At 39.5% G+C, this 24,856-nt stretch overlaps 1 protein-coding gene across 1 annotated transcript; it reads right to left on the bottom strand.

Annotated features, from left to right (window-relative positions):
• Positions 1–1,541: 1,541 nt before the first annotated feature.
• nat9 (N-acetyltransferase 9) lies at positions 1,542–24,394 on the bottom strand. Its single transcript, XM_079577291.1, has 6 exons — positions 24,208–24,394; positions 21,943–22,052; positions 4,774–4,914; positions 3,783–3,842; positions 3,547–3,641; positions 1,542–1,710 (listed from the first exon to the last, which is right to left on the bottom strand). The coding sequence occupies exons 1-6, from the start codon at positions 24,282–24,284 to the stop codon at positions 1,561–1,563; spliced, it is 633 nt and encodes a 210-aa protein (XP_079433417.1). The 5' UTR covers positions 24,285–24,394; the 3' UTR covers positions 1,542–1,560.
• Between the last annotated feature and the right edge of the window lie 462 nt (positions 24,395–24,856).

The raw sequence follows: 24,856 nt of genomic DNA, 5'->3' as shown, positions 1-24,856 counted from the left end.
TTTAGCTTCACCTTTAGCTTCACCTTTAGCTTTACCTTTACCTTTACCTTTACCTTTAGCTTTACCTTTAGCTTTACCTTTAGCTTTAGCTTTACCTTTAGCTTTACCTTTAGCTTTACCTTTACCTTTAGCTTTAGCTTTAGCTTTACCTTTAGCTTTACCTTTAGCTTTACCTTTACCTTTAGCTTTACCTTTAGCTTTACCTTTACCTTTACCTTTAGCTTTACCTTTAGCTTTAGCTTTACCTTTAGCTTTAGCTTTACCTTTAGCTTTAGCCCCGCAGAGCCTGAAGTTCCTGCTGTTGTTTAAACTCCAGCTGCACCGGAGCGTTTGGATCAAAGATTGTCTCTGGAAAAGGTGAGGCTCACTCTGCATTAGCCATGTTTGGAACAGTTATGGTGCTTTGTCAGTGACAGAGTGAGCGCTCTCACTATGTCACAGATCTGTGACGTGTGAGGAGCTTTCACTGTGGAACAGCTCAGTGAGTTTAGAAAAGTTTATCTTCAGTAAACGGTCCTGATGTGGATCTGGTCTGTTCCTGCAGCTCAGGAGGGAATAATGTCCAAACTCTCTTTTTATCACGGCTTTAGTGGGAATTCTGCTCAAAACATGAAGTTACAGGTGACGATAACACAGGTATCGAAAAAAGTACCGTTAAGGCACCGGTACCGAAAAACAGGTATCGATAAAGTAGTGGTATCGGAAAAAAAACAACGGTACCCAGCCCTACTCGCGCCTTTATGACGATCACACACTGAGCCTTCACACATCTGTGGTTTATTGCAGACTTTTAATCAACAATGAGATGTAGCAGGTGTATTTCAGGCAACAGCGACTTCCAAGATGCTACGAACAGACTCTGAGCTGATGCGCGGCCAGAGCGTCTGACTTTAGTAAGAACAAGCGTCTGACTACGGGCTTTAGGCGCGTTTTTGACGCCCAAAACGCGTTCGGTGTGGACGCAGCGTAAGTGTTTCCCAGTGGGGCCCCTCTGATAATTTACTAGATTAGTTTAGATGTCTCAATTTGAGCACAATAATCCAAATTTTAGTTGTTTTGACTAGTTAAGAAGTTGTTGCGCATTTGTCCCAGATTATTTCACTTGTTCTGAGACGTTTCTGACTCGTTTCGATACATTTCGTCCTTATTTCAGGTCATTTTCTTTGCCAATGGGGAAAGAAAATTGGTCTTATCTCATTGGCAGTTTTACTTTCTTATTATAAGCGAGATTTACCCTAGAACTGGTCTGAAATGTCCTCAAACAAGCAAAGTAAACTTGGTCCGATCAGGAAAAGTGTCTAAATGAGTGAAAACCGCTCAAAACAAGAAACATTTCCTCATTTCAAGTCATTTAAGCCAATGCTTGATATTTACTTTTTGTAGTGTACAGAGGGAGTTTGGGCAGTTGGGAGACTTAACGGAGGAAAGTCACTAGAAACACTGACCGGAGAATAATCCATGTTTCAGCCGCAGCGTCTCGTCTTCAGATGTTACGATTTTAAATCAAATAAAAACATTATAAGTAAGAGCTTTGTGTCTTTTCTCGTGTGAAAGAATCCGTCACGTCGACTCCGGTTCCAGTCTTTGGCTCCTGCTCTGGCCGTAGTCCCGCTCCGTCACGTGGGAAGTCCGGTCCAGGATCCAGGTCCGGACTGAGGGGTCCACGAGGAGCTCCAGGGTCACCTCCTTAAACACGGAGCACGTGGAGACCTGAGGGAGAGAGTGAACACATGAGGGACAGGGTGAACACATGAGGGACAGGGTTATCAACACATAAGTCATGAGGGACAGACACATGAGGGACAGACACATGAGGGACAGGGTGAACACATGAGGGAGAGAGTGAACACATGAGGGACAAACACATGAGGGACAGGGTTATCAACACATAAGTCATGAGGGACAGACACATGAGGGACAGACACATGAGGGACAGGGTGAACACATGAGGGAGAGAGTGAACACATGAGGGACAAACACATGAGGGACAGGGTTATCAACACATAAGTCATGAGGGACAGACACATGAGGGACAGGGTTAACACATTTCGTCATATTTTTGTCATTTTTTCGTCATATTTTTGTCATTTTTTCGTCATATTTTTGTCATTTTTTCGTCATATTTTTGTCATTTTTTTGTCATTTTTTTGTCACTTTTTCATCACTTTTTCGTCATATTTGTCATTTTTTCATCACTTTTTCGTCATATTTTTGTTATTTTTTTGTCATATTTTTGTCACTTTTTTGTCATATTTTTGTCACTTTTTTGTCATATTTTTGCCTCTTTTTTGTCATATTTTTGTCACTTTTTCTTCATATTTTTGTCACTTTTTCGTCATATTTTAGTCATTTTTTCGTCATATTTTTGTCATTTTTTCGTCATATTTTAGTCACTTTTTCGTCATATTTTTGTCATTTTTTCGTCATTTTTTTGTCATATTTTTGTCACTTTTTTGTCATATTTTTGTCATTTTTTCGTCATATTTTTGCCTCTTTTTTGTCATATTTTCGTCACTTTTTCTTCATATTTTTGTCACTTTTTCTTCATATTTTTGTCACTTTTTCATCATATTTTAGTCATTTTTTCGTCATATTTTTGTCGCTTTTTCGTCATATTTTTGTCACTTTTTCGTCATATTTTTGTCACTTTTTCGTCATATTTTTGTCACTTTTTCATCATATTTTTGTCAATTTTTCGTCATATTTTTGCTGCTTTTTCATCATATTTTTGTCACTTTTTCTTCATATTTTTGTCACTTTTTCGTCATATTTTTGCTGCTTTTTCGTCATATTTTTGTCACTTTTTCTTCATATTTTTGTCACTTTTTCGTCATATTTTTGTCACTTTTTTGTCATATTTTTGTCACTTTTTCTTCATCTTTTTGTCACTTTTTCGTCATATTTTTGTCATTTTTTCATCATATTTTTGTCACTTTTTCGTCATATTTTTGTCACTTTTTTGTCACTTTTTCGTCATATTTTTTGTCACTTTTTCGTCATATTTTTGTCACTTTTTCGTCATATTTTTGTCACTTTTTTGTCATATTTTTGTCACTTTTTCGTCATATTTTTGTCACTTTTTTGTCATATTTTTGTCACTTTTTCGTCATATTTTTGTCACTTTTTCGTCATATTTTTGTCACTTTTTTGTCATATTTTTGTCACTTTTTCGTCATATTTTTGTCACTTTTTTGTCATATTTTTGTCACTTTTTCGTCATATTTTTGTCATTTTTTCTTCATATTTTTGTCACTTTTTCTTCATATTTTTGTCATTTTTTCGTCATATTTTTGTCACTTTTTCGTCATATTTTTGTCACTTTTTCTTCATATTTTTGTCACTTTTTTGTCATATTTTTGTCACTTTTTCTTCATATTTTTGTCACTTTTTTGTCACTTTTTCGTCATTTTTTTGTCACTTTTTCGTCATATTTTTGTCACTTTTTCGTCATATTTTTGCTGCTTTTTTGTCATGGGGACAGGGTTAGTACATGAAGGACAGGGTGAACACATGAGGGACAGGGTGAACACATGAGGGTCTCTGTACCTCTGTGAAGAGCAGCTTCTTGAACATGCTGATGCTGATGTGATTGTCCAAACCGATTTTAACCTGGAACTTCTTGATCCCCAGTTTAGTGATTCCTGCTCGAACAGAAGGTCATGATTAGTCTGTAAAGTGCGGAGTCTTCTGGAGCCTCATCTCAACACTGACCCCTGCAGGGGAAATCTGTTTACAGCAGCGTCTCGTGCTGTAACTGGTCACACGGATGAAGTGAAACTCACCGTAGCTCATCATCATCGTGGCCACTTCCGTCCCGACGCCTTTACCCCTGAACTGCGGCTCTGCACAAACAAACGGCTTCAACATCACAGGAAATACGAGAAAAAAACTCTATGTTTTATAATGTTCATCTTTCCCCAAAGCATTTCCTCACAGGACATTACAGTGAATAAAGAAGAAAACATTAGCAATTTGTCTTTTCATCATGTTTGTCACTTTTTCATCATGTTTTTGTCACTTTTTCTTCATATTTTTGTCAATTTTTCTTCATATTTTTGTTACTTTTTCTTCATATTTTTGTCACTTTTTCGTCACATTTTTGTCAATTTTTCTTTATATTTTTGTCAATTTTTCGTCATATTTTTGTCTCTTTTTTCTCATATTTTTTTCTCTTTTTTCTCATATTTTTGTCACTTTTTCGTCATATTTTTGTCACTTTTTCGTCACATTTTTGTCACTTTTTCTTCATATTTTTGTCAATTTTTCTTCATATTTTTGTCACTTTTTCTTCATATTTTTGTCACTTTTTCGTCACATTTTTGTCAATTTTTCTTTACATTTTTGTCAATTTTTCGTCATATTTTTGTCTCTTTTTTCTCATATTTTTTTCTCATATTTTTGTCTTTTTTCTCATATTTTTTTCTCATATTTTTTTCTCTTTTTTCTCATATTTTTGTCACTTTTTCGTCATATTTTTGTCCCTTTTTCTTCATATTTTTCTTCATATTTTTGTCCCTTTTTCTTCATATTTTTGTCACTTTTTCATCATATTTTTGTCACTTTTTCTTCATGTTTTTGTCACTTTTTCATCATATTTTTGTCACTTTTTTGACACTTTTTCATCCTCGTTTTTGTCACCATTTTGACACTTTGTTCAAGAAGCTTTCAGATTTGGGTAAAGCCACACGGTTCAGGCGGGGGTTAAGGGGTTAAACCAGTTACATCATGTTTAAGTTCAGAGAGATTCGGGCGTGAACCCCTGTGACCTCTGACCTGCGATCATGACCTCGAGCTCCGCCACGCCGGGGTCACTGGGGTCGGTCAGGAACAGGTTCACGTCTCCCATCATGCACTGCTCCTCCTCCACAGCGGGGGCGCTCCACTGCTCCCGGTCCAGGGCAATGAAGGTGCACTCTGCAGAAACAACAGGCCTTTCATTCAGCTTCAGGCTGTGGCACCGGGTCCAGCGCTTTAACGATACCGATACCGGAACGATACCGATACCGGAACGATACCGATACCTGAACGATACCGGAACGATACCGATACCAGAACGATACTGATACCCGAAAGATACCGATACCCGAAAGATACCGATACCGGAACGATACTGATACCGGAACGATACCGATACCTGAACGATACCGATACCTGAACGATACCGATACCTGAACGATACCGGAACGATACCGATACCAGAACGATACTGATACCCGAAAGATACCGATACCCGAAAGATACCGATACCCGAAAGATACCGATACCCGAAAGATACCGATACCGGAACGATACTGATACCGGAACGATACCGATACCTGAACGATACCTGAAAGATACCGATACCAGAACGATACTGGAACGATACCAGAACGATACTGGAACGATACCGATACCGGAACGATACCGATACCAGAACGATACCGATACAGGAACGATACTGGAACGATACCGATACCGGAACGATACCGATACCAGAACGATACCGGAACGATACCGATACCTGAACGATACCGATACCTGAACGATACCGATACCTGAACGATACCGATACCTGAACGTTACCGATACTTGAACGATACCGATACCTGAACGATACCGATACCTGAACGATACCGATACCTGAACGTTACCGATACCTGAACGATACCGATACCTGAACGATACCGATACCTGAATGACACCGATACCTGAATGACACCGATACCTGAACGATACCGACACCTGAATGACACCGATACCTGAGCGATACCGATACCAGAACGATACCTGAACGATACTGATACCTGAATGACACCGATACCTGAACGAAACCGATACCTGAACGAAACCGATACCGGAACGATACCGAAACGATACCGATACCTGAACGATACAGATACCTGAACGATACCGATACCGGAACGATACCGAAACGATACCGATACCGAAACGATACCGATACCTTAAAGATATCGATACCTGAACGATACCGATACCTGAACGTTACCGATATCTGAACGAAACCGATACCGGAACGATACCGATACCTGAACGTTACCGATACCTGAACGATACCGATACCTGAATGACACCGATACCTGAACGATACAGATACCGGAACGATACCGATATCGGAACGATAACGATACCGAAACGATACCGATACCTGAACGATACCGATATCGGAACGATAACGATACCGAAACGATACCGATTCCTGAACGATACCGATACCTGAACGATACCGATACCTGAACGATACCAATACCTGAACGTTACCGATACCTGAACGGGAATAGGGGAAAAAAAAAAAAACATATATAAAGAAAAAAATGGGGATAATGGGGTTAACATGAAGCAAAAAAATGAAAAAAATCAGAGAAATAAAGAAATTAAATTGGGAATAAATTGGGTAAAAAAAAATGGAGGAAATCGAGAAAATATTTGCAAAAAATAGGGACATGAAAAACAAAGAATGTAAAGAAAATGGGGTAAGCATTAGGCAAAAAAATAAAAAAAATAAAAATAAAAATGGGGCAAAAATAGATAAACACTGGGGAGAGGAAGTGAGGAAAAAAAATTGAAAACTAGAAAAAATTGGGGCAAAAATAAGGCAACCGTATAAAAAAAATAATGTGTGTGTGGTAGGGCTGTGCAATTAATCGAAATTCGATTACGATTACAACAGTAAACGATTACAAAATTAGCATAATCGCAAAAAATCGATTATAATTTTCTTTTTATTTTATTTTTTTTAAACTTTGTTTTTTTTTTTTTTTAAATCCACATTTTTTTTCTAATTTTTGGATTTTTGTCTCTTTTTTAATGGATTTTTGTCTTTTTCTGCTGGATATTTGTAATTTTTTTGCTGTATTTTTTATCATTTTTTTAAATGGATTTTTGTCTTTTTTTGATGGATTTTTCTAAAAAAATATATGGATTTTTGTCACTTTTTTGATGGTTTTTTGTCATTTTTTTGATGGATTTTTTTGATGGATTTTTAATCATTTTTTGATGGATTTTTTTGATGGATTTTTGGCACTTTTTTGATGGATTTTTTTGATGGATTTTTATCACTTTTTTGATGGATTTTTTTAAAGGCAACAAATAATCGTTTGAATAATCGTGATTTCAATTATGACAAAAATAATCGTGATTATTATTTTTTCAATAATCGAGCAGCCCTAGTGTGTGGGTCAGTTCCTGTATTGCTGTCCCTGGACCAACAGCATCAAACCTCGGATCTAAACACATAAGTTTTTCTTTTATCTACTTTTATTTAAAGGCAGTGGTTTTGTTTCACGGTCAGTTAAGCCTTTGTGAGGTCAGTGCAGCAGAACTGAGTCACGGTTCTGTGGAAATGAGCCCGAGCTGTGATTGGCTCAGAGCAGAGTTTTATCTTTAAAGCTCGAGGGCGAGACCTGCTCAGTATCTCCTCTCAGTTCTCTGGAAGCCGCCGTGTTTACCAGAGGTCAGAGGTCGACTCCGTGTTTTCTTGTGAAGTGTGTGTTCCAGAAATGCTCCTCCCGCACGTTTGGATTTTAGATTTGATATATTTCATGTTGCAGATTTTGTTTATATCTGAACCAACGAGAAAAGCCCCTCTCTTTGGTCCTCCTGGAGCTGACATCGCTGTAATAGCACCCCCTGGTGGCCGGGAGCGGCTCCAAAGGACACTTGGTAAACAGGGTTCCTATGTAGCTTTGGACCTGGTTTAAACTGTGACCATGTGACGCTGGGCTGGCTCATATTGAAGCTGAAGCCTAAAAGGGGGCTCTTCCCACCTTTTTGCCCTTTTAAGGAACAGGCTTCGTCAGGGGAGACTTCGCAGCCATGTTGATTTCACAAAGCACTCGGGATCATTACTTATGCTGCCTTCATGTTCTCTGGTAAAGATGATCCTTTCACTTTGTGAACTGGAAATCACGAGAGCGTTGTGTTCAAGTGCTTTTGTGTCGTAGCAAAACAACAACAAATAAATTCACCTGAAGAAGTCGTCTGCAAACCCCTGACCCACTGCAAACATATATGATATAATAATAATATAAAGTTTGGCTTTTTTATAAGACGACAAGTGGAAAAAAGAGGAAATATGAATTGAGTGGCTAAATATATGTCAGGATTAAACCACTGGGAGCCCCATTAGCCGGTTCTAACGCCGACACAGTGTTGTTCCTCCTGCATTATAACGTCTAACGCGGCTCCTCGTTGTTTAATCCGCTTATACCAGGGTCCCACAAACCTAACATTTATAATAAATGTGTTTTTCATTGACTAAACTCACTAAATCTGCCAGACTACGGGACTATTTTGTGTGGGTTATTAGCCGGTCACTGAAGGCTGGTCTCAGAGCGAGTCATTCTCCGCAGCTATTACGAGGATCTCAGTCAGGCTCAACGACACAACATCAGCACAGAATCACAACACAACAGGACTAACCCGGAAACACTTTTCCCTGGAAGGAAACACCGATATGCGGCACTCGTGGGCAGGAGTTATTTACCTTTTACAAGGTTTAACCTGAAGCTAGCTAGCTCAACCAGCTCAACTGTTTATGGAAACAGCTGCGGTGGAGTCGCTCACACCTGGGCCCCCCCAACTCAAACTTTTATGTTATATGTCATAATCACGGCTCTCAGGAACTCGGGATCAAAGGTATCTCCCAGTGCGGCCGGATGTCTGGGGTAAACTATTGTTTTATATCCGTTTGAATAGTAAACGTACGTGTTTGAACCTTTGCTATTGTATCTCTGACAAAACCTGTGGTCAGCAGTGGCTGTTTTTAAATATGATGATATAAACTTGAACTGAAATGAATTATAGGCCAGACATTTCTAAAAACATCGGTGGTGAAAACCGGCCTCAGAGAAACTCAGATCGGCCTCTGCTGAATAAAAACATGCATGAAGTAAATCTTTCATCAGTGCTTCCATCTTTCCCATTTGTGGCATTAATAATATCAGATTCCTGCATAAACTTTACCGACTCTCCCTCTGCAAACGAGTCCCTGATGTTTGTGCAGATCGTTCCAGCTTCACACCTTAGATAATCTTTAACCTGACTCAGCTTTTATCAGAGATTGTCACATCGATACACGACGAGGAAGTTCTACTCCGCCCTGTTTGTCCTGCTGACATCAGGGGGCGCTGTTCAGCTTAAATACAGCTCCTGCTTCAGACAGAACATCAGACGCTTCAGACGCTTCAGACCCTGTGAGCTCCTCCTCAGACCTGCACCACACGGTAAGAACTCAGAGCTTCAAACATTTACAAACTACGGATAATCATGAACTAATAACGGAAATCAGAATGTTTCAAAAGGTCAAATCAGGAGCAACATGTCAGTTTGTCTCATATTTATTGCTGTTAACCTCTTAACCTGAACCGAGAGGATCTTTTTCCTCACGTCATCAGATCTTTTTTCCGTCATTTTATTTGTTGGGTATTCAACTCATTTTTGCAACTTTTTTGGGTCATTTTTTGTCACATTTTTTAATTTTTTTTTATCAATTTTTTATCAATTTTTTGTCTTTTTTTTGGTTACATTTTGGTCATTTTTTCGACATTTTTTCGTCAATTTCATGTGACATTTCTGTAATTTTTTTGTCACATTTTTGTCAATTTTTCGTCATTTTTTTGTCATTTTTTGTGACATAAAAAAAAAAAAACATCAATTTTTTTAAATTTTTTGTAATTTTTTGTCACATTAAAAAAAAAAAAATTCATCCATTTTTTATAAATTTTTTGTTACATTTTTGTCATTTTTTTGTCAATTTCTTGTGACATTTTTGTCATGGTTCTGTGGAAATGAGTCCGAGCTGTGATTGGCTCAGAGCAGAGTTTTATCTTTAAAGCTCGAGGGCGAGACCTGCTCAGTATCTCCTTTTTTTGTGTGGGTTATTAGCCGGTCACTGAAGGCTGGTCTCAGAGCGAGTCATTCTCCGCAGCTATTACGAGGATCTCAGTCAGGCTCAACGACACAACATCAGCACAGAATCACAACACAACAGGACTAACCCGGAAACACTTTTCCCTGGAAGGAAACACCGATATGCGGCACTCGTGGGCAGGAGTTATTTACCTTTACGCTGTTTAACCTGAAGCTAAAGCTAGCTAGCTCAACCAGCTCAACTGTTTATGGAAACAGCTGCGGTGGAGTCGCTCACACCTGGGCCCCCCCAACTCAAACTTTTATGTTATATGTCATAATCACGGCTCTCAGGAACTCGGGATCAAAGGTATCTCCCAGTGCGGCCGGATGTCTGGGGTAAACTATTGTTTTATATCCGTTTGAATAGTAAACGTACGTGTTTGAACCTTTGCTATTGTATCTCTGACAAAACCTGTGGTCAGCAGTGGTTGTTTTTAAATATGATGATATAAACTTGAACTGAAATGAATTATAGGCCAGACATTTCTAAAAACATCGGTGGTGAAAACCGGCCTCAGAGAAACTCAGATCGGCCTCTGCTGAATAAAAACATGCATGAAGTAAATCTTTCATCAGTGCTTCCATCTTTCCCATTTGTGGCATTAATAATATCAGATTCCTGCATAAACTTTACCGACTCTCCCTCTGCAAACGAGTCCCTGATGTTTGTGCAGATCGTTCCAGCTTCACACCTTAGATAATCTTTAACTGATCAGCACATTAGAACCTGACTCAGCTTTTATCAGAGATTGTCACATCGATACACGACGAGGAAGTTCTACTCCGCCCTGTTTGTCCTGCTGACATCAGGGGGCGCTGTTCAGCTTAAATACAGCTCCTGCTTCAGACAGAACATCAGACGCTTCAGACGCTTCAGACCCTGTGAGCTCCTCCTCAGACCTGCACCACACGGTAAGAACTCAGAGCTTCAAACATTTACAAACTGCGGATAATCATGAACTGATAACGGAAATCAGAATGTTTCAAAAGGTCAAATCAGGAGCAACATGTCAGTTTGTCTCATATTTATTGCTGTTAACCTCTTAACCTGAACCGAGAGGATCTTTTTCCTCACGTCATCAGATCTTTTTTCCGTCATTTTTTTTGTTGGGTATTCAACTCATTTTTGCAACTTTTTTGGCATTTTTTGTCACATTTTTGTCAATTTTTTGTTGAATTTTTTGTCACATTTTTTGTCATCAATTTTTTATCAAATTTTAGTCATTTTTTTGTTACATTTTAGTCATTTTTTGTCCCATTTTTGAATTTTTTTTAATCAATTTTTTGTCAAATTTTTTATACATTTTTTGTCAAATTTTTGTCATTTTTTTGTTACATTTTTGGTCATTTTTTCGTCCATTTTTTGTCATTTTTTCCTCATTTTTTGTCACATTAAAAAAAAAAAATCATCAATCTTTTATCAATTTTTTGTCCAATTTTTGTCATTTTTTGGTCATTTTTTGTCACATTTTTGTCATTTTTTGTCAATTTCTTGTGACATTTTTGTCATTTTGTTGTCACATTTTTATCAATTTTTTGTCATTTTTTGGTCATATTTTTGTCATTTTTTGGTCTTTTTTTGGTCATTTTTTGTCACATTTTTTAATTTTTTTTCATCCATTTTTTATCAAATTTTAGTCATTTTTTGTTACATTTTAGTCATTTTTTGTCCCATTTTTGAATTTTTTTTATCAATTTTTTGTCAAATTTTTTCTAAATTTTTTGTTACATTTTTGTAATTTTTTTGTCACATTTTGGTCATTTTTTCGTCAATTTTTTGTCATTTTTTCCTCATTTTTTGTCACATTAAAAAAAAAAATCATCAATTTTTTATAATTTTTTTGTCATTTTTTGGTCAAATTTTTGTCATTTTTGGTCACATTTTTGTCATTTTTTGTCACATTTTTGTCATTTTTTGTCACATTTTTGTCATTTTTTTGTCAATTTCTTGTGACATTTTTGTCATTTTGTTGTCACATTTTTATCAATTTTTTGTCATTTTTTTGTCATTTTTTGGTCATTTTTTGTCACATTTTTTAATTTTTTTTCATCCATTTTTTATCAATTTTTTGTCATTTTTTTGTTACATTTTGGTCATTTTTTCGACATTTTTTTGTCAATTTCATGTGACATTTCTGTAATTTTTTTGTCACATTTTTGTCATTTTTTCGTCATTTTTTTGGTCATTTTTTGTCACATAAAAAAAAAAAAACATCTATTTTTTATAAATTTTTTGTCATTTTTTGTCACATTTAAAAAAAAAAAATTCGTCCATTTTTTATAAATTTTTTGTAATTTTTTTGTTACATTTTTGTCATTTTTTCGTCAATTATTGTGACATTTTTGTATTTTTTTGTCACATTTTTGTCATTTTTTCGTCCATTTTTTGTCAATTTATGTGACATTTTTGCCACTTTTTCATCAATTTTCCGTCACTTTTTTGTCACATTTCCATCATTGTTTTCGTCTCAGTTTTGTTGCTATTTTCACACCTTTTTTCCAGAAGCTTTTGGATTGGGGTAAAGCCAAACTGGAGGAAATGTGCTCAGTTCAGGTGGGAGTTAAGGGGTTAAACACCTGTCTTAGGAGGAGTGCGTCCCGTCACGCCCCGGGGCAAAGGCGAGGCCAAGGTGTTAGGGTTATACCTGCAGTGTAGTGTTTTTCTAAAAGAACCCTTTCGACCATTTTTGAAACAAGAAGCTTCTAAAGTAAAGGAGATGTTGCAAACTTAACTTCATGTGTTTCTTTGTCCACAGATCATGGACCTGCTCGTCCTGTCCCTGCTGCTGTCGGCCGTGCCCCTGGCTCTGTCCGACTGTCCCTCAGTGAGAGAAGCCTGTCCCTCTGTAAAAGAAGCCTGTCCCTCTGTAAAAGAAGCCTGTCCCTCTGTGAAAGATGCCTGTGCCTCTGTAAAAGAAGCCTGTGCCTCAGTAAGAGAAGCCTGTCCCTCAGTGAGAGAAGCCTGTCCCTCAGTGAAAGAAGCCTGTCCCTCAGTGAGAGAAGCCTGTCCCTCAGTGAAAGAAGCCTGTCCCTCTGTGAAAGATGCCTGTGCCTCTGTAAAAGAAGCCTGTGCCTCAGTAAAAGAAGCCTGTCCCTCTGTAAAAGAAGCCTGTGCCTCAGTAAAAGAAGCCTGTCCCTCTGTAAAAGAAGCCTGTCCCTCTGTAAAAGAAGCCTGTCCCTCTGCAGAAGACAGTCCCTCTGTAAAAGAAGCCTGTCCCTCTGCAGAAGACAGTCCCTCTGCAGAAGACAGTCCCTCTGAAGAAGACAGTCCCTCTGCAGAAGACAGTCCCTCTGAAGAAGACAGTCCCTCTGCAGAAGACAGTCCCTCTGCAGAAGACAGTCCCTCTGCAGCAGAAGACGGTCTCTCCTCGACCCCGAACATTGACTTCTTCACGCTGCTGCACACGTATTCCGGGGACACATGGGTCGGCTGTAAAGCCTTTATAAAGTGGCTGGTGCCGCAGATGCGTTGGCAACATGAAAAGTGTAAAGCCATAAATCACGTCATCCTGGGCAGCGGAAAGTCAGCCAAAACCGACCAACGTGCCGTGATAGACGTCTGCAGGAAAGGCGGGACGAAGACCCCGCGGGGCTACAGGAGCAACAAGGACTTCAAGGTGGTCGAGTGCAGATGCTCAAACCCAACCGAGTACTTTCCCAACTGCAAGTACGACGAGAGGAGTTTCCAAGGGTACATCGTGGTCAGATGTCCAAGTCCTGGATTTCCTGATCATTTAGTTAATGTGATTCCTAGAAAATAATCCCAAGCAGAACCCAGTGAACATGTTCAAATCAAACACTGTGTCATATATTCACTAATGTTGATTTAAGGGGAGGCACTGCAGAAAAAAAACACTGGTTTTAGCCTGTAATCAGGGCCATGTTGACAAAAATGAATAACTAGAATAATCAAATATTTGGAAACCACTGCCCTGTAGACGGGTCTTCCAGAACACCTAATGTGCCGGTGTTTTTACATTTTGTGCTGATTGTTTTTGTCTCCTTGGTTTTATGTTAAGTTGTTGTGTAAAGTGTTGTAAAGTGCTACAGAAATAAACTTTGATTGATTGAAAACAGTATTTTTGTGTCTTTTTGAGCCTCTTCGTACAAATTGCTGTTAACCTCTTAACTCCCGCCTGCACCGAGAGGATCTTTTTCCTCACGTCATCAGATTTTTTCTCCATCATTTTTTTGTTGGGTATTCAACTCATTTTTTCATTTTTTGTCAAATTTGTGCAAATTTTTTTTGTCATTTTTTGTCACATTTAAAAAAAAAAATCATCAATTTTTTGTCATTTTTTTTGTGACATTTTTGCCACTTTTTCATCCACGATACCGATACCTGAACGATATCGATACCTGAACGATACCGATACATGAACGATACCGATACATGAACGATACCGATACATGAACGATACCGATACCTGAACGATGCCGATACATGAACGATGCCGATACATGAACGATACCGATACCTGAACGATACCGATACCGGAACGATACCGACACCGGAACGATACCGATACCGGAACGATACCGATACCTGAACGATACCGATACCTGAACGATACCGATACCTGAACGATACCGATACCGGAACGATACCGACACCGGAACGATACCGATACCTGAACGATACCGACACCGGAACGATACCGATACCGGAACGAAACCGATACCGGAACGATACCGATACCTGAACGATACCGATACCGGAACGATACCGACACCGGAACGATACCGATACCGGAACGATGCCGATACCGGAACGATACCGATACCTGAACGATATCGATACCTGAACGATGCCGATACATGAACGATGCCGATACATGAACGATGCCGATACATGAACGATGCCGATACCTGAACGATACCGATACCTGAACGATACCGATACCTGAACGATACCGATACCGGAACGATATTGATACCTGAACGAAACCGATACCGGAACGATACCGATACCTGAACGATACCGATACCGGAACGATACCGATACCGGAACGAAACCGATACCGGAACGAAACCGATACCGGAACGATACCGATACCTGAACGATACCGATACCGGAACGATACCGACACCGGAACGATACCGATACCGGAACGATGCCGATACCGGAACGATACCGATACCTGAACGATATCGATACCTGAACGATGCCGATACATGAACGATGCCGATACATGAACGATGCCGATACATGAACGATGCCGATACCTGAACGATACCGATACCTGAACGATACCGATACCTGAACGATACCGATACCGGAACGATATTGATACCTGAACGAAACCGATACCGGAACGATACCGATACCTGAACGATACCGATACCGGAACGATACCGATACCTGAACGATGCCGATACCGGAACGATACCGATACTAAAGTATGTGTCGCCTCGAACCAGAAAACGGAACAATAGTGTTTGGAAGATCTGCACATTTACAACATCAGGTTCATCTATAACGGCAAGAAAAATCGTGAAGAAAGTGGGAGAAAATTGGGAGAAAATCTGGCAAAAATAAGGAAAAAACATGTTAGAAAATGGGGGGGAAAATGGGGCAAATAGGGTAAACAGGAGGCAAAAAAATGAAAAAAGAAAGAAAGAAAAAGAGAGAAAAATTGGGAATAAATTGAGACATAATAAGAATGGATGTAAAAAAAAAAAGGAATAAGAAAGGATGTAAAAAAATGGGGTAAGTATAAGGCAAAATAATACAAAATATATATAAATTGGGCAAAAATAGAGAAACAATGGGGTGATGAGGAAGTGAGTAAAAAAAATTGAAAACTAGAAAAAATTGGGGCAAAAACAAGGGGGAAAAAATGTGTGTGTGCTGTCCCTGGACCAACAGCATCAAAACACAAAGGTTTTTCTTTTATCTACTTTTATTTAAAGGCAGTGGTTTTGTTTCACGGTCAGTTAAGCCTTTGTGACACGGTGGAAAAGTTTTACTAAACCAAACGTTGTCCAGTTTGGAGCTCGATGTTTGAGGAGGAGGAGGTTTTTGCAGCAGAACTGAGTCACGGTTCTGTGGAAATGAGCCCGAGCTGTGATTGGCTCAGAGCAGAGTTTGATCTTTAAAGCTCGAGGGCGAGACCTGCTCAGAATCTCCTCTCAGTTCTCTGGAAGCCGCCGTGTTTGCCAGAGGTCAGAGGTCGACTCCGTGTTTTCTTGTGAAGTGTGTGTTCCAGAAATGCTCCTCCCGCACGTTTGGATTTTAGATTTGATATATTTCATGTTGCAGATTTTGTTTATATCTGAACCAACGGGCGAGAAAAGCCCCTCTCTTTGGAGCTGACATCGCTGTAATAGCACCCCCTGGTGGGCGGGAGCGGCTGCAAAGGACACATGACAAAACTTGACAAAAAAATGATGAAAAAGTGACAAAAAAAGAGAAAACATTGACAAAAAAGTGACGAAAAATTGATGAAAAAGTGGCAAAAATGTCACAAAAATTGACAAAAAACGGACAAAAACTTGACAAAAAATGATGCGAAAGTGGCAAAAATGTGACAAAAAACTGACTGCTACTCGAAGGTTTCGTGGAACTAACCACCGACCCATGGCCCTTTACCCCGTGTACGCTCCAATATGTGGCCCCCCATGAAAAAAGTTTGGACACCCCTGCCCTGGAGGGTCACACAACATTTACCCTGTTTCCAAATATGGTCACAGGAGGTTTGAAAAGTGGCTAAATCTGTGTGAAAGTTACGCTGGGATCAGCTCCTCCGCAGCGTCGCCCTCGGCCCGGGTTCAGTTTGTTACTTCCTGCACCTGAGTTTTCATTTACACCAGTATGAGACAAACTCCTAACATGGGGAATATTTCTACTGCTATAGTTTCTAATAAAAGCCCCGGCCTGTTTTAGAGACCGGCTTTAATTTGCCTCCGCCAGCCGCGAACCCGGCCCCTGTCAGAGACCCGGCCTCTGTCGGAGGCCCGGCCTCTGTCAGAGACCCGGCCCCTGTCAGAGACCCGGCCTCTGTCTGAGACCCGGCCTCTGTCGGAGACCCGGCCTCTGTCAGAGACCCGGCCTCTGTCGGAGACCCGGCCTCTGTCGGAGACCCGGCCCCTGTCGGAGACCCGGCCCCTGTCGGAGACCCGGCCCCTGTCGGAGACCCGGCCCCTGTCTGAGACCCGGCCTCTGTCTGAGACCTGGCCTCTGTCGGAGACCCGGCCTCTGTCGGAGACCCGGCCTCTGTCGGAGACCCGGCCTCTGTCATAGACCCGGCCTCTGACGGAGACCCGGCCTCTGTCAGAGACCCGGCCTCTGTCGGAGACCCGGCCCCTGTCGGAGACCCGGCCTCTGTCGGAGACCCGGCCTCTGTCGGAGACCCGGCCCCTGTCGGAGACCCGGCCCCTGTCGGAGACCCGGCCTCTGTCAGAGACCCGGCCTCTGTTAGACCCGGCCTCTGTCAGAGACCCGGCCTCTGTTAGACCCGGCCTCTGTCAGAGACCCGGCCTCTGTTAGACCCGGCCTCTGTCGGAGACCCGGCCTCTGTCGGAGACCCGGCCTCTGTTAGACCCGGCCTCTGTCAGAGACCCGGCCTCTGTCGGAGACCCGGCCTCTGTCAGAGACCCGGCCTCTGTCGGAGACCCGGCCTCTGTCGGAGACCCGGCCTCTGTTAGACCCGGCCTCTGTCAGAGACCCGGCCTCTGTCAGAGACCCGGCCTCTGTCGGAGACCCGGCCTCTGTCGGAGACCCGGCCTCTGTTAGACCCGGCCTCTGTCAGAGACCCGGCCTCTGTCAGAGACCCGGCCTCTGTCAGAGACCCGGCCTCTGTCGGAGACCCGGCCTCTGTCAGAGACCCGGCCTCAGAGAAACTCAGATCCGCCTCTGCTGAATAAAAACATGCATGAAGTAAATCTTTCATCAGTGCTTCCATCTTTCCCATTTGTGGCATTAATAATATCAGATTCCTGCATAAACTTTACCGACTCTCCCTCTGCAAACGAGTCCCTGATGTTTGTGCAGATCGTTCCAGCTTCACACCTTAGATAATCTTTAACTTTAGCACAATAGAACCTGACTCAGCTTTTATCAGAGATTGTCACATCGATACACGACGAGGAAGTTCTACTCCGCCCTGTTTGTCCTGCTGACATCAGGGGGCGCTGTTCAGCTTAAATACAGCTCCTGCTTCAGACAGAACATCAGACGCTTCAGACGCTTCAGACCCTGTGAGCTCCTCCTCAGACCTGCACCACACGGTAAGAACTCAGAGCTTCAAACATTTACAAACTACGGATAATCATGAACTAATAAAGGAAATCCGATTTCATACAGAATATTTGAAAAGGTAAAATCAGGAGCAACATGTCATGTTTGTGTCACATTTATTGCACTGGTCTTAAGTGAGTGACTGGCGAGGCCAACTGCAAAAAGTCCCCTCCTAAAAACAAGGAAAAAAATCTTAAAATAAGACATTTTGTCTTGTTTTAAGGAAAAAATGATGCCAATGGGGTCAGCAAATAGCTAGAATTAAGCAAAATGTCCTCAGAAAATGGAATCATTTAAGGAAAACATTCTTATTTAGTGAAAAATTGTGGATATTTTACTTAAATGTTGCTTGATTTAAGTAAAATGTTCTAAATTACAAATTTTTGAGCAAAATGTTGTTAATAAATACTAATATTTAAGGAAAGTATTGCCCGGAGACCCGTCTCCATGATGTGGAGCCAGGCTGATGGTCAGAATCACCTGCTGGAGGATTCACCTATTGTACATGTTTTTAGTGGTAGACACGGGGAGAACATGCTCCACACAGAAAGGCCTCGTCCTGGAGGGAATCGAACCCGGGACCTTCGAGCTGTGAAGCTGAGGCTCTAACCGCTGTGCCACCGAGCCGCCCACTTTAAAGAATGGAATGTTTTATATTACATTAAGAGTTGTTGATCTTAGTTTGTCTTAAAATAAGAAAACATATTCTTTGTCTAAAACTGAAGAAGATTCAAAAAGTTTTTCTTTCTTGTTACAAGAAATGCAAGAAATGGCCAGATTTTATTTCCTAAAACAAGATTTTTTTTCTCAAGAAAACTTTGCGGCAAAACATTATTACTTTTTAGGGAAAAAATAAGAACTTATTTCTTAAAGTAAGATGTTTTTTACTTGCTTAGAATCCACTTTTTGCAGTGGGTTATACCTGCAGTGTAGTGTTTTTCTTAACCCCTTAACTCCCACCTGAACTGAGCACATTTTCTCCAGTTTGGCTTTACCCCAATCCAAAAGCTTCTGGAAAAAAGCTGTGAAAATAGCGACAAAACTGAGATGAAAACAATGATGGAAATGTGACAAAAAAGTGACGGAAAATTGATGAAAAAGTGGCAAAAATGTCACAGAAATGGACAAAAAATGGACGAAAAAATGACAAAAATGTGACAAAAAAATAACAAAAATGTGACAATAAATGACAAAAAATTGATAAAAATGTAACAAAAAAATTACAAAAAATTTATAAAAAATTGATGTTTTTTTTTTTTATGTGACAAAAAATGACAAAAAAATGACGAAAAATTGATGAAAAAATGACAAAAACGTGACAAAAAAAATTACAAAAATATGACAATAAAGTTACAAAAAATGAGTTGAACACCCAACAAAAAAATGATGGAAAAAAAATCTGATGACGTGAGGAAAAAGATCCTCTCGGTTCAGGCGGGAGTTAAAAGGTTAAAGAACCTTAGTAAAGGAGAAACTTAACTTCATGTGTTTCTTTGTCCACAGATCATGGACCTGCTCCTCCTGTCCCTGCTGCTGTCGGCCGTGCCCCTGGCTCTGTCCGACTGTCCCTCAGTGAGAGAAGCCTGTCCCTCTGTGAGAGAAGCCTGTCCCTCAGTGAAAGAAGCCTGTCCCTCTGTGAAAGAAGCCTGTCCCTCAGTGAAAGAAGCCTGTCCCTCTGTAAAAGAAGCCTGTCCCTCAGTGAAAGAAGCCTGTCCCTCTGTGAAAGAAGCCTGTCCCTCAGTGAGAGAAGCCTGTCCCTCTGTAAAAGAAGCCTGTCCCTCTGTGAGAGAAGCCTGTCCCTCTGTGAAAGAAGCCAGTCCCTCAGTGAAAGAAGCCTGTCCCTCAGTGAAAGAAGCCTGTCCCTCAGTGAAAGAAGCCTGTCCCTCAGTGAAAGAAGCCTGTCCCTCTGTGAAAGAAGCCTGTCCCTCTGCAGAAGACGGTCCCTCTGCAGAAGAAGACGGTCTCTCCTCGACCCCGAACATTGACCTCTTCACGCTGCTGCACACGTATACCGAGGACGAGTGGGACGGCTGTACAGACTTTATAAAGTGGCTGGTGCCGCAGATGCATTGGAAAACGAAACAGTGTAAAGCCATAAATCACGTCATCCTGGGCAGCGGAACGTCGGCCAAAACCGACCAACGTGCCGTGATAGACGTCTGCAGGAAAGGCGGGACGAAGACCCCGCGGGGCTACAGGAGCAACGACGACTTCAAGGTGGTCGAGTGCAAATGCTCAAACCCAAAAGAGTACTTTCCCCACTGCAAGTACGACGAGAGGAGTTTCCAAGGGTACATCGTGGTCAGATGTCAAGGAAATCCTGGATTTCCTGATCATTTAATTAATGTGATTCCTAAAAAATAGTCCCAAGCAGAACCCAGTGAACATGTTCAAATCAAACACTGTGTCATATATTCACTAACGTTGATTTAAGGGGAGGCACTGCAGAAAAAAACACTGGTTTTAGCCTGTAATCAGGGCCATGTTGACAAAAATGAATAACTATAATAAACGCCATTGAGACAGGTCTTCCAGAACACCTAATGTGCCGGTGTTTTTTACATTTTGTGCTGATTGATTTTGTCTCTTGTGTTTTATGCAAAGTCAATGTGTTGTTGTAAAGTGCTACAGAAATAAACTTTGATTGATTGATTGAAAACAGTATTTTTGTGATATTCTAACTGATTCAACCATGGACATCACCGAAACGCCGTCATCTATGAGCCTGTTAAAGGATCTATATCCTGCTATTTTAGCCATCCCAAAGTTAAGTATAGGCATTTATATGATAGATTGTACCTCTACCATTATGGAGCACTCATTTTTGTGATAAATATAAGTGTTTTCTGGAGGTATTTTTCAAACCCGGAAGACACAACGCTTCGATTCAGTTAACTCCGCCCCCTCTCTCCGCACATACTTTACCGTAATATAAATAAACAGCAATAAGTTCACGATGCAGTTATACGGAGTTGACATCTGCAACACAGCTTCATCAATGGCTAACACACAAGCTAATATGCTAACACACATGCTAATATGCTAACACACAAGCTTTTTTTTTTATTTGCACATTTTTTCAATTTTCATTTTTTTTTCCACATTTTTGTCAATTCATTTTTTTTTCATTTTCTTTTTTTTTTACATATTTTTTCAATTTTCAATTTTGTTTGTAAGATTTTTCAATTTTCATTCCACATTTTTTTTTTCATTTTAATTTTTTTTTGTCCTTTTTTTCAATTTTCAAATATTTTTCCACATTTTTGTCGATTAAAATATTTTTTTTTTCATTTTTTTTCAATTTTCAATTTTCATTTTTTTCTAGTTTTTTATTTCACTTTTTTTTCCACATTTTTTTTCCATTTTCAGTTTTTTTTTTCAATTTTCAATTTTTTTTGTAATATTTTTCAATTTTCATTCCACATTTTTTCATTTCACTTTTTTTACTTTGATGTGAAAAGGCTTTGTCTGTGTTTTTTTTTTAATGTAACAAGCACTGTTGAACTTTTTTGAAACGATTTCAATTTGTGCAGGACTATCAATGCTTTCTGAACATATTAACACACATTAAAAATTATACCGCGATAAAACCGAAAACCGTGATAATTTTGGTCACAATAACCGTGAGGTAAAATTTTCAGCCCTAGTAAACACGTTACTTAGTACTGCTTTAAAACCTGTTACTTCAGCTAAAGGCATTTGTGTTATTTCCATTTTCTTCCCTGCGTGACCCGAATATGAACCGACATTGTGAACATTTCCAAACAAACGTGTCAGTAAAGTTGGCGACTCACTGTCCTGGTCGTCCCTCCAGCTCCTCTGCATGTCGAACTCCTGCTGCAGAGTCAGAGGCTCCGAGGCCGTGAGCAGCTGCAGCTCCTCGCTCTGCATCCAGCCGTGGTATCTGCAGAGGAACAGGAACAAATCAGCCATCCCGGGTGATGCCCACAAAAAGTAACATGTCCGAAACAAGTACAAATGTGCTGCAAACATCTACATTTACATGGCCTGAAGAGACCACAATACGAAAGAAGAAACACTCACACGTTTTCTCCATTTCTTTTCCTTTTTTGTTCCTAAAAATGTTCCAATTTGCTTTTTCAATTTTCCATTTTTTTCAATTTTCATTCCACATTTTTTCTAGTTTTTTTATTTCACATTTTTTTTATTGTCACATTTTTTCAATTTTCCATTTTTTTTCCACATTTTTGTCAATATTTTTTTTAAATTTCATTTAAAAAAATTTTTTTTTCAATTTTCATTTTTTTTTTCAAATTTTTTTTATTCCACATTTTTGTCAATAATTATTTTTTTTGTTCAAATTTTCAATTTTTTTTGTAATATTTTTCAATTTTTTTATTTTTTTTTCAATTTTCATTCCACAGTTTTTCCTTTTTTTTATTTCACTTTTTTTATTTTCACATTCTTTCCATTTTCAAATTTTCTTCCACATTTTTGTCAATTGATTTTTTTTATTTTCATTTTTTTTTTCAATTTTTTTCAATTTTCAGTCCACATTTTTTATTTCACTTTTTTAATTTTCACTTTTTTTCAATTTTCAAATTTTATTCCACATTTTTTTCTTTTTTTTTTTTCTTTTTTTTTTCAATTTTCATTTTTTTTCTTTTTTTTCATCTTCCCCTATTCTTCTCCCCTTATTTTTTTGTTGTTGTTCTTTTTAAACATCTTTTGCCACTTTTATTTCCTGGGTCTCCGTTTTTCTTTTCTTTTTCCCCTTTATTGACATTGGAAGAAACATTTATATTAACTCCAAACAGGTAATTCAATATTAACCTTGGTATAACAGGAAACAGGAATTACCACAACCACGAGCAACTGCACAAAACTTTTAAGGTTTCAGCCTCAAATGCTAACGAAAGATTAGCAACTGTGATTAGCTTAACAGGCTGAAAAATGTCGTTTTAAATGTGTGTACGGAAGTGCTGATGGTCAAAAAAGATATTTGGTTTAACCTCTTAACCCCCGCCTGAACCCATGACATTTTGTCCAGTTTGGCTTTAACCAAATCTAAAAGCTTCTGGGATGAAAATGAAAACGCAACAAATGTGACAAAATAAGGATATGTATTCAACCCCTTAACTCCCACCTGAACCGAGCACATTTTCTCCAGTTTGGCTTTACCCCAATCCAAAAGCTTCTGGAAAAACGCTGTGAAAATAGCAACAAAACTGAGACGAAAACAATGATGGAAATGTGACAAAAAAGTGACGAAAAATCTATGAAAAAGTGGCAAAAATGTCACAAAATTGTCACAAGAAATTGACAAAAAATGTGACCAAAAAATGACAAAAATGTTACAAAAAATGACAAAAATGTGACAAAAAAATGACAAAAATGTGACCAAAAAAATGACAAAAATGTGACAAAAAAATGACAAAAAATGGATAAAAAATTGACGAAAAAATGACAAAAAAATGATTAAAAAAAAATGACGAAAAAATGACAAAAATGTGACAGAAATGTGACAAAAAAGTGACGAAAAATTCATGAAAAAGTGGCAAAAATGGCACAAAAATGTCACAAGAAATTGACAAAAAATGGAAGAAAAAATGACAAAAATTTGATTAAAAAAATTGACGAAAAAATGACAAAAATTTGATAAAAAATGACAAAAATTTGATAAAAATAATTTGCAAAAAAATGACAAAAATGTGACAAAAAATGACAAAAAAGTTACAAAAATGAGTTGAATACCCCAAAAAAAAATGATGGAAAAAAAATCTGATGACGTGAGGAAAAAAATCCTCCCGGTTCAAGCGGGAGTTAAGAGATTAAACATTTTGAATAGTTCATTGGATTTAACTAATTCTTGACTTTTTTACACTCAAAAACATACTAAAAACAGTAGCATTTCTCTTTTTGTTCCATCCTGAAATCTGATACTGTATGACAATGATTATTTATGGGATCAGCTGTTCCACTGCAGGACACTCAGTTTTGCATATTTTGACTCAGAGATCTTCAAAATAGTCTTCTCCTTCCACCCTCAACACCTTCTTCAGTTCAGGACATGCACGTTCGGGTGTTTGTTGTGGTACCTGGGCACGTGCTGCGGTCCGTACGGCACTAACACGGCTCTGTGTCCCTCCAGCAGCGTGTCCTCGTTTATCCTCATGATTATTCCTCTTTATAATCTCCACAGGTTCATAAATAATCTGTTAAACGCGGCTCTGTCAGGGAAGAAGCGGCGGCAACGCTGGCTTTTGTTTACTTCCGGGTTCGTCTCGCTCTGCTGCTGCGTGAGTGACGCTCAAGAGCGAGAGGCGCCACCTACCGGGCACAGCGGGGAGAGCGGGAACAGAGACTTTTTATTAGGGCTGGGTGCGATACCAGTCTAACCTGGCTAACACCAGGCTGCTGTGTGCGCTCGAATTATTTCGAACTGCACAACAGCCTGGGGACCATGGCCAAATCTCCGGTGGATTTGGGAACCAATCACAGAGCGAGGAGGGACGGCAAGACGATGACGCGCTATTCGATATATGGAAGCTTGTAGTTTATTTACGGATAATTTAAAAAAAAGTTTATTTACGGATCCAACATGACAGCAGCAGACACGATGGTATTTTTTGATCAAGCTTTAGACCTTGTTCTAAATAATTTAGCTCAAAAGTTTACAGCGGGTACGTCATACGTCATCTCATACGATGATATGATTGGCTGGGGCTACGTGCAGACGCATGAGAC

The sequence above is a fragment of the Gobius niger genome (genome assembly GCF_951799975.1).
Source record: "Gobius niger genome assembly, chromosome: 19".
Classification (NCBI taxonomy): domain Eukaryota; kingdom Metazoa; phylum Chordata; class Actinopteri; order Gobiiformes; family Gobiidae; genus Gobius; species Gobius niger.
This window is presented reverse-complemented; position numbering and strand designations above follow the sequence as displayed.

What these genes read in the sequence shown, in the direction of transcription:
- nat9 (XM_079577291.1), bottom strand. Translation starts at nt 24,284, where the DNA reads ATGAGGATAAACGAGGACACGCTGCTGGAGGGACACAGAGCCGTGTTA. An exon ending in CTGGAGGGACGACCAGGACA is followed by an intron (nt 4,915 to 21,942) that starts GTGAGTCGCCAA and finishes TTGTTTCTGCAG; the next exon opens with AGTGCACCTTCATTGCCCTG. An exon ending in CACGATGATGATGAGCTACG is followed by an intron (nt 3,642 to 3,782) that starts GTGAGTTTCACT and finishes CTGTTCGAGCAG; the next exon opens with GAATCACTAAACTGGGGATC.